Source organism: Argiope bruennichi, chromosome 10 (genome assembly GCF_947563725.1).
Source record: "Argiope bruennichi chromosome 10, qqArgBrue1.1, whole genome shotgun sequence".
Taxonomy (NCBI): domain Eukaryota; kingdom Metazoa; phylum Arthropoda; class Arachnida; order Araneae; family Araneidae; genus Argiope; species Argiope bruennichi.
In genome coordinates, this window is record NC_079160.1 from 11292629 (window position 1) to 11303989 (window position 11361).

Consider the following 11361-nt stretch of genomic DNA (forward strand, 5'->3'; position numbering starts at 1 on the left):
ATTCCTGAAAATTCCCATAGTAACTAGATAGAATAAATCCATCATACCAGATAAATTTCTTAGGATGTTATTTGAGCAGAATTATAACTTGAATGCTTCCCATATAAACAGATGATTTATTCAATAAGAGTTCCAATTAAGAAACTAAAAACTTCATGAATTCATGCAAACTACAGTAGATATTGGAATAAACTAGAACTTTTGCTATGGAAGTTATGGTATTTTGTGACCAGAGATTGATTTTTGTACTCACACAATATGTTCATCAAAACAGTAAAGTATATAATATATATTATGAATTATTTAATGTAACAATCTGAATTAGAAAATTTTTAACTAAATTTTCCAAATTTCTGGCTGGGTACAAAGTGGTTTATTTTAATCATTTAGGATTTCATTTCAATTGTACTATGAATCTTGTGAAACAGAGGCAAAATTTAAAATTTGCTTTAATGGTCATTTTTATTAATTACGGAAGTTACTTAATTATTAATTTGCTAACAAGTTTTTTTTTTCTTTTATCATTCTGAGCTTCTTTATTAACAATGCTAGATTTCTTGTTATCTGAATTTTTGTTTTCAATAAAAACTGAAAGGAAAATCTGACAAAACTATTCATATTTTATCTATTTAGGAATTCTTTTTCTAAAATTAGAGAAAAAAAAATTTATTTTTGTTTTATTAGCTCAATAAAAAGAGCAAAAATTACAAAAGTGATTATGATGCTCATTTCAAAATTTAGATAGCCTTGGATAAAAGTCTAAAATAATTTTAAATAGTTTAGGTAGCATGCAAACTTGTATTTTCAAAAAATTAAACATTATTTAGAAAAAAAAAATATTCGAATTAATTTGTTTCACATTGTTTTAAATAGTTGTTTACATTTTTGACTCTTCAACATTTAAAAAAAAAAAAAAAACTGCTATTTTTGATGGATTTTTAAAAATAATTCTTGGAATTTCTATCTGAAATTTTGTAAATTATAATTCTTTCAACAGTTGAAATTTCATTATGAGTAGCAAGATATTTCATAATAAATAATGGCTTTTCATTTTGTTTTTAAAATCGATATGATAAGAAATATACATATAAACTAGTGTCACAGATGATATGGTAGGAAGTTGATGTTCACTTATTTAAGAATGAAACCTGACGACATGAAACCAAATATATGGTGAATGCACACAGATCCATCCACACAGTAATGTCATAGATAAAGAATTGCAAGTAAAAAGATAATGATTCATGGAATATAAGAATTTCATGAAACTATCCTGCTATTCAATATTTTATCTGTAAAATGTGTACCATAAGAAAAATTCCTTTCAATGGGAATTTTGACTGTGAAATTCACACGGGTTTTTTTTTTTTGTTTTGTTTGTTTAATTAGAATAAATATTTTATAATCTGCAGGGTTATCAATATTCAAAAATGAATAATATATAAGCACTAAAATTTAAGTAAAGCCATCAAAAAGTTTCACAAATCTGGCTAATTTCAGATTGGGAAAAATGGATTTGGAATTAACATTTTATTAGATCACAATCATCCCTGAAATCAATGGAAAAATAAAATATTTATACACACTTGCAGGGGTAGTAGCCCTTCCTTCAGTTGTTCCAGATTTGGCAGGACTATTGCGATTTAATGCAAATGATATTTTTGCAGGGCTTCCAGATGCTGCAGCCAGAGACTTTGAAGGACTACCAGTTAATGCAGCAAAGGGTTTTGCAGGACTTCCAATCAAGACAGACGAAAGTTCTGCAGGGCTACCCTTCAGTACAACAGGTTTTGCAGGGCTTCCATTTAATGCAGTAGAGGGTTTTGCAGGACTTTTACAACTTGATGTAGCAGCTGATTTAACAGGGCTATCTCTATCTACTTTTGTAAATGGTTTGTCGGGTGATGCATAAGCTGGCTTTTGATAAGCTGATCTGGACCCAAATTTGTTTTTGGGACCATTTTCGAACATGGCAGCTCGCTGAGCAACAGACAGCTTAGGTTCAATCGTTTGTTGTTCAGACTGTGTTTTATTCCCATGTGCAGCTTGCTCGAAAAGGGCTTTGCGCGCTGATAGAGGAAGGTTAGAAGGCTCAAAGCTGCGATTTAAAGTATCTTCCACTTCTTTAGCTACAAAAGGAATAATTGTAATAATAAAACTAAATATTTATGACAGAAAATTTTACAAATATGAATAATTATTTTTGATATTCAAATGCATATTTGAAAATTAAGACAATTAGGAGAATGGAGAAAACAAGTGTTTTCTTAGTAAGTTTTATCATATACATTCACAATAATTTTTATTATTATTATTAAATTTTATCATATGTTGAAAGAATCAAACATTCACTTGGACATCTTATAGTGGGTTTGGCTCAAAATTTGATGCATGTGGCTTTACTTATAGCTTGTTATTTATATAAAATAATGGAAATGAAGACAGTTTTCTTGAATTTGCATGAACAAAAGTTCCTTTATTATATATCTTGTGAATATTATCTTCTCACTACAAAGGATCTAGAAGGAAGACATACATCTACAGGTTCTGATAGCATTTATTAAGAATCCCTACGACAAAATTATGACTTTCTAATAAAATAAAGAATGTTATTTAAACTAATTTCTTATTTTTTTTTCAGTCCACCTTTAAAGTAATGTTTTTGGAATTTAAAATGGTATAGAGTTTAAATAAAATAGCAAAGCCATTGTGAACAACTGTCAATGAAGCCTTAATTGTAGGAATTGAGCTTCCACAGTTCCCACTTTCACGTATAATAAATTTGATGCATGAGTAATTAAACGAATTTTCATCACAGTTTAAAGATTTTACACATCTTGAACATAATGTTAATAATACATATTAAAAGTAAAGTCAACTTCATCTACTGCTGAGCTCACATACTTAGAACTCTTCTCTCAAGCGAAACCTCAAAATAAGAAGGACTGGATGGTACCTCCTACTCATGATTGGTATAGGGCCAATAAGCCGGGCAGTCCTTAATTCTTCCTTGTGATAGAAAAACCAATACATGCCTGTCGTGTCTTGCCAGTGGACACCTTAAATGTCTTTTCTTTTCTCAGGGTAAAAAATCTTACCCTCTTTGTCCGAAATGCCGCCAACATCAGGCCCCTGCTGAACATATTCTAGACTGTTTAGGACTTTGGGGAGAAATTTATTCTTCTCCCTTCCTTGTTTTTGACTTTCTTCTTGTCAACGGATTTTTGGATTTGGTTTGACTAAGTCAGGCCATGGAGATTAGCAACAGCAACAACAAAAGTCGACAATTTTTTGGATCTGAACTAACAGTAGGGGGGGGGGGCGCACATTACAAAAAAAAAACCCTATTTTTTTAGAGGAGGAGGCTTATAAATGAATCATTTTTCAAAGAATTGTTCATCTTTTGATCTTATTTTTAAAGTTTAGTTCCTATTCCATTCACAGATGAAATTTTATTATGATTAGCAAAATACTGATGAAGACCCCCCCCCCCCAAGATTAATTAGAGATGCAGAAATTATCAAGAATAAGAAATTTGGTTATGATATTTAATTTCCTTTAGATATTTACCATAAGTAAATCCTTAACAAAAAAGATTTTGGGAGGGATTTTTCTGATCTGAAAACTTTAAAAGAATTGATTTTTTGATAATAAGGATAAATATTACATATTCAGCACAGTATCTATAGATTTAAAGGTTATTTCATTTATTCTTTGGTATTATAACACTTATATAATTAAAATATGAATGTAATGGCTACAAAATGAAATTTGAGATGAATAATAAATACATTCCACAATGCCAAATTTCTGAAACTTTGAGAAATCTAGAATTTTATTATATATATATATATATATATATATATATATATATATATATATATATATATATGGATCACAATCTCTCCCACAAATAAAAACTACATAAGTATTCACAAAATGCATAATATCTTACCTTTGAAGCTGGGCTGAAGTATTTTTTCTTTATTGAAAGCAGGTTTCTGCTTTTCTGCTTCTTTCCCCATTTCTTTCACACTATTACAAGTCTTTTGTTCACCAATCTGGGAAAAAAAATCAATCAAATGTATCATTAACTATACAAAAAAAAAAAGATTTTTATATAGAAAAGGTGCTATTAAGTTGTTTTTTTTAAATTGAAATTTATTATTTAAAAAAAATACTTGTTAAAAAAAGTAAATTTTTCAACATATTTTCTTACTTTGTTAATATTAATATGATTTCCACTTTTAGTTTGAGCCCCTTTAGCAGTGGTAGTGGCAGGCACAGCAGTTCGCTTCAGATTGTCCTCCCAGCCATTAATATCAGCAGCCAGACTCGCCAATCGATTTTTACGAGTTGAGCACAATTCTGTACTATTGGTCGAAAACACATAAGTTGGAGGCTTGCCCATCAGCTCATCTTTAAACACCTTTTTATCATTTGGATCATCTAAATATTAAAATGAACAATAATAAAATAAAACACTGCAAAATATAACTAAATTTCACATCTTCAAAGTTTACTTCCAATAGCAGCTTTCTAAAATTTTTGAATATTAAATTCCTTATAACAGCTGAATTTATAAAACTTCAGTTATGAGAAAGTAAAGAATGGGTCTTCTAATTAGATACATGATCTGAATATCAGGCATGTCCTGAACCATTGAAACTGTTTACTTCACCAAAGAGGTAATCATCATAATTTGACTGAAGAAATATATTCATTTTTTCCTAAACTCTTATTATAAAATGGCTTTGCATTTGCTTAAAAAAAAATCAAAAATTAGCTTTAATATCAAATTCATTTTCATACAATTCTTAATTAAAAAATTTTTTAATTACATTTAATATGCAATGTTTTTAATATTATAATGAAATTCAAACTCTTTTATCAAAATATTCAATTGCATACTTTTGCTTGGGTTAAGATAAGTCAGCCATCTAATTCTCCGACCTGCCACAAAGGCACATGGATCTAAACCATAAGGCTGAATGACCGAACTGCTGCCACAGCAACATTGGTGGGAACTGTGGTTGAGTCCTAAGGGCCATCACCGACCACGGTACAACCCTCCCCGAAGGAAGTACATCCCGTCATCGATGGGAGGAGTGAGATCCCCCACATATTAGTGTACCCTCCAGGGTGGCGAAATCCAATCACCATGCCGGAAGCATCTCATCCTCATTACGAGGTGCCCCCGGGGGGTCTTGGGTTAAGATTAAAAAAAAGAAAAAAGAATTACTTTCTTTGGACATTAAATCAATGCAAGAAGAATTTCCATTTCAGCCTTTATAAGTTTTTCCTGTTCAATAAGTGCAATGCACAATATTTGTAGAACTGATTCATTTAAATTCACATTTTTCAGTCATCAAATAACAAAGTGACATCATAAAAAAATATTTTTATTCCACATTAGTTTAGCAGTCTAAAAATTATATCTGGATGAACAATTTGATCACCATAGTGGATAATTTAAAAAAACTATTAGAAAGACAAATAATTAGATATGATAATCAAATTTAACTCAATACTCAAACACAATAAAAAATTGTGGAACACTATATACTTGAGTAACGCAGTTCGTTGAAGAAAAAGTATCAAATAAATCTTTATAAAAAAACTATTCTTCATGAAAAGACATATGGTGTAATGAAATCAGAAAATACAAATTCAGTGAAACCCTATAGTATGTATAAATAAAACTACATTTACCAATATGACCATCAGTTTGTAGATGGAATAAAAAATTTAAGGAGTAGGGCTAATATTGAATACAGAAAGGAAAGGACTGATGACATTAACGATGCTATGCTACAAAGAACAAAGCAAAAAAATTTAGCTCTGTCATATATATTATATAATGTCCATACAGACAAATTTAATGAAGAGTTAAGAAGAAAAAAAGAAGAAAAAAAAACTACAATGTATTTTCTTGTTTTATATTAATTTTTACAAATTTATTGGTTTACTTTTGTAGCAAAATCCGGCACTATTGTATTGTTATTAAAATTAGATCAAAATATCTCTAAAGCAAAAAATAACGAAAGAAACAAAGCTAACAAATATACAGAAAATACTATTCAAAACAACATTAGCAATTCAGAAAGTAAATGAAGTTTGTTGGTTACATACAACTGTACTTTATACATTCTATGAATAAATGTTTAAGGCCATCCATTCACTTGAGCACTCTACTTTTGTACAATGTATTCAATTAAAAAAAAATTCTCTTTTTAAAAAATACATTATATATTTAAATACATTATATATTTAACATTTTAAAAGCCATTAAATATTGAAATAAAGCAAGAGTTTTTTTAAAACTAAAAAATATATTTTCATTAGCCGTAATAAGTTTTGGAGCCATCTTTTTCATAATTTAAATTTTTACTATGTTCCCTTCATTTTTCAATTATTTAAGGTCCTATGTATACACATAAATGGCTTCATTTTTTTTTTTTAAAGCTTCAACTGGAATTAATGAAACATTTTAAATAAATTCCAAAACATTAAAAAAAATTCGATTTTGAAGAGTCAAAAAACATGATCATGGGGGGGGGGACCTCATTCTCACCTTGCATGGTATTCTTCTTCCTCAGAGCAGCCAGGCCCCTTGCTTTGAGGGGAGCTTCCTCTTCTTCCTCCATGGGCTCACACTCTTTGAAATAATTATTTTCCTTCACTTCTTCCATTGGATCATCTTCTTTAACTTCATTATCTGCAGCTACTTGTTCCACACACAAACGCTTTGGTGATTCTTTGTGTCCTTTATCATCTGTAACGAGTCTAGGCATTGGTAAAACTAATACTAGGATAATGATTGTAAAATATATAACAAAAGAAAGAATAACATCTATGCTAATGATAAAAATGAGTATGTCTCTCTCAAGGTGCTTGGTTGCTCAGACCATAGGACATAATTATTAAATTTAGCATGAATATACTTTCAAATTACAAATATGCAGCTTGGAGTCTTATTTTTGATTTTTTCATTAAATTTGAGTTAGTTAAAAATCAAACAAGGTTTTGCAACATCTTTATGAGATTTTCGAAAATATTAAAAACCCCTATTCTCACATCATTGAAAAATTTAAGAGTTAATATTTTTAACGCAGTTTCTTCTCCTGCCCCAATTTTAAGTTAGTTTTTCAACATAGTTTTCAAAATTACTTTCTGCTGTTGTACTGTAGTCTGACCTATCTCATCATTTTATCAAATCTTTTAGCTCATACTTTTCCTCTACTAAAAAAGATTACTACATTTCAGGTACTTATTTTGTTTTAATTAGGGATTTCATTTTACATATAAGGCTATAATTAGTGAGTGTTTTATATAGCTTTCAGATGTCAAGATTTTTCTTTCTGTATATCATTTTAAGGAAGATTTGAGATATAAAATGTGCATGGAATTATTTAGAAGATAGTCTTAAGCTCTATAGTTATAGTTAAGTCTTATATTTTCATAAGAAACTAGTTACTTTTCTTAAATTAAAAGAAAAAAATATCAGTAGCTATCAAATTCTGTCATTATTATTAGCAAAAATTTAGACTTGATTATAAGTTAAATGTGTAATTTTTTAACTAAATTTAGTATAATGTATCATAAAAAAAATATCTTCATTTAATCTCATTTTTAAAGAATCAATGTCTATGTCTATTTGTTTAAAGAATCAAATTTTATAAGATCAAAAATTTTTTTTTTCTATTTTGTTTTTAATTTAAAATTCATTTAAAACAATTCATTTATTGTGCTTTTCCCCACTTTCTGATTTGTTTCTTCTTTTCATGTAATTAATTTTTTCAGCTGATCAAAAATAAATTGCATAAGCAAGTCAATACTGTTTGTAATATAAAAGAGTCGATAAAACTGGTCAGTAGTATACTACAAGTCATAAAAAAACTCTGGACATTTAAAAGAAAACTAAATTTACACATAAAGTTGCATTCTTTTATATGTAATTCAAATGAACCTAAACAAATATCTAATTAATTTTTTAAATATAAATAAATTAAAACACCATTGAAATGGTATCCTCATATTAGATCTTTCACAGATTTTTCTTACCTTCATTTGGAATCTGTTGTTCTTCAACGAGAGCAGTTCTCTTCTTTCTATTAGGGCTGTCTGTCATCTTACCCTTAAGATAATCTTTGCGAGCTTTTGTCCGCTTTAGCAACTTCTAATAAATATATAAGTCTAATAAATATATAATAAGACAATGAATATGACAGAATGCAACACACAATAGTAAATTTATAAGCAGAATCTTTTTATTATATTTTTCTTGATCTTGAAACAAAACGGTTTTAACTTTTAACCAAGATCATGTTATGAAAATAAACCAGAATTACCACTTTTTTTTAAACTCTTCAGCACATGCAATCACTTTGAAATGTTAATTTGAATTATTATGCAAAGTGTCATTTTGACTTAAAATTTTTATTTAGTACCTACATATTATAGTTACCACTTGGCCTTTTTGGTGACCTTAGGATTATACTAAGATCATCATACTCCATTATACTTAATACAACCATCTTCGTGCTTTACCTCAGTGATGTGACAGTTAATATATCTTTTTCTTATGTATATAAATTGAATTTCAGGTACAAAAACAGATTTTCAGCAAAAGTAAAAATCTTCTCTCCCCCACTTTTTAAAGGTTTCTCTTGTTTCAGTCATTCATTTTATAATCTATTTACATAAAATATTACAAATAAAATTTTTCTCCATAAAAGTACTTATTACATATTGTTTATAATTTTCTACCACAGTCAGGAAATTAAATAAATCTGAAACCAATGCATTTGCAGAATATTTCCACCAGCGTCCTGGCCTAGAGATAGCACATCTTCCTCATGATCTGGGTGTCCGGGGTTCGAGTCCTGGTTGTTCTTTACCCTATGTTCTATTAGTGAGGTGTGTGTGAAAGACCCCCCCCCCCTGTAAAAAGGGATTGTGCGAGTGTGTAAGTGTCATCTTCATATGAGATAAAGTCAAACTTCTGCCCTCAGTGCTCAGTTGTCTTTACCCTCAGATTGCACCCCCTTTTCGTAGTAACTCGGACAAGACATAATATTTTGTCTCTCTTCAAATCAAAATCTTCCTTCAGAAGCTACTGCACCCCTCTTTCCCCAGTTTCTTGTCTTGGTTTGAATTGGGTGTTCAATCCAAAGGGGATAACCAACAACAACAACAGAATACCAACCAACACCCCTAACAACTTCCAAAAGATCCATTTAATTTTTTGGGTTTTTGCTTTTTATGTCTTCTTCTAAATCACTTATAAAGATAAAGGAAGTAAAATCTGTGGGAATTGAGAAATTAATACAGATTTGATTTAAATTCTTCTGCTGATTTAATTTCAAATATAGAACATTAATAAAAAATAAAATAATTTAAATTTATGAACTTTCCTGAAAATAAACTAATTTCATATTCAAAACTGTCAAGTATTACAATCACAATATTAAATAAGTTACCAGAAAAATTACAAACCTATACAGTTTTGATATTAACATATATTTATTAATCTATACAAACAAAATGAAAAAATTGTAAGTAATTTATACAAAAAAAAAAAAAAAAAAAAATCTAAACCAATAAAAAGATTTTTTTTTTTTCAAATTGTGTTTATAAAGACAAGAAAACATAAGGAATGTTTCAGTGCAAATATCAAGGCAGACTTTTAGCTTCTTTTAAATTTCTCAGTATCCATTTTTTCCAATAACAATTGTCATAATCCACATATCAAATTCAATTACTCGATTTTGAACATTACATTAAATATTTAGTAAAAATTGAATATCATGGTTCCTAAAATAATGTGGGGGTGAATGTCGATAACAAAATCAGAAATATTTTCATGCACATTGACATTCCATTGATTGTTCACTGCATCGTATTCCATGAAAATTGTTTATGTGTACATTATTTGAATTTCATAATCCTGTTTTTAGTAGCCACTGAAGCTCAGACAATTACTTGCATTAAGATATTGATAATTAAATCAAGGAAGTATGTTCTTTCCAAGCTAAAATTTAATCTTTTAAAATTGCCATTATCAATTTAGAAATTTTATATTTCACCTACAGTCAAATATATTTTATCTTCTAGCACAGGAACTCCAAAGGAACTTTAACCAATTAGTAAGAACAATGCTGTTTATTTGAAAGTTTTAAAATCGTAATTAATTAAAATTGAGGGTCATAAAACTTTTTAAGACACTGAATATAGGAAATTTGTAACTGGTCAACATAAAAGTGTATGTATTTTTTCTTCTCCGACATACACATAGACAAAATAAATACAAGTGCAGTTGTAGATACAGAGGCTGGATGGCCAAAAAGATATATTAACAAAAGCAACTGTATTAATATATCAAACTAAAGGATATAATCAAGAATAATAGAGTATTTTGAAAGATTAATATTGAACTTTTTCTTTAAAATAATTCTTATAAATCAAAAAAAAATAATGATATTTTTGATAAGGAATTATGCTCAGTTTTTGTTTATTCTGCATATTAGGTCAATGATTATGAGCTTATTTTTTATTGCAATATTCTTTTATTGTAATTGTTTTTTGTCTTTAAATTACACAATATTTCGAATTGTTTACGCAAAAATCGATGCACCAAAATAAGAAAATCCAAACGAATTTTTGGTAACTAAACAGTTTTAAAAATATTTAAAAGCGAAATTCAAAATTTTTCCTTCAAATAAAAATAAACAACAAGTTAAAATAATAACTAGCATTTCATCGGTTTAATAAACATATAAAATTGCAAATCTATAGGAAAAAATAATTAAATAAGAATGTTTACGTTATGAGAATAGGATACCGGAAAAAATTATTTTTGTTTACAATTTGAAACAACTGAAAACTTTTACATATTTTAACTTACATCGGTAAAAGAGTCATCGAGATCCATATCAGGAACTTTCTGGATGATAAATTACTTATTAAAACTAATGTTCTCTAATAGGTTTTCTAATTAAAATCGCTAACTGTAAAGATTTACACCCTAAACAATCAACTACTCGTTTTACACCCAGCCGAAAGTTCAAGTGGAAATTTGAAATTTGCGGCATTTTGTGTTGCCATTCAATCAAATTTAATCAACAATTCATGATTCAAAATAAACTCATTAGTAAAAAAATAATAACAATAATAATATACATGCTTAAAAATAGGTTTTATTTAAGAGGTTTGAATCAATATATGACGATAGTAAAATTACAGACTTCAATAATCTTAACTTCCGTTCAGTATAGTCAAATCGAACTTCAATTTGTCAGGATATATCAGCAATATTATTAGCTCACGATGTTGAGTTGGCATATGGACTGGCATCTCCGA

At 28.5% G+C, this 11361-nt stretch overlaps 1 protein-coding gene across 1 annotated transcript in view; it reads right to left on the reverse strand.

Moving 5' to 3' along the window:
* LOC129989362 (anillin-like) overlaps positions 1 to 11069 on the reverse strand; it is a 33502-nt gene extending 22433 nt beyond the window's left edge. The window contains exons 1-6 of the mRNA XM_056097852.1: positions 10907 to 11069; positions 8065 to 8179; positions 6575 to 6775; positions 4220 to 4449; positions 3956 to 4061; positions 1587 to 2129 (exon numbers count right to left, since the gene is read on the reverse strand). Coding sequence (XP_055953827.1) covers positions 1587 to 2129; positions 3956 to 4061; positions 4220 to 4449; positions 6575 to 6775; positions 8065 to 8179; positions 10907 to 10933 — 1222 coding nt within the window. The 5' untranslated portion in view covers positions 10934 to 11069. The remainder of the gene's footprint in view (positions 1 to 1586; positions 2130 to 3955; positions 4062 to 4219; positions 4450 to 6574; positions 6776 to 8064; positions 8180 to 10906) is intronic.
* Between the last annotated feature and the right edge of the window lie 292 nt (positions 11070 to 11361).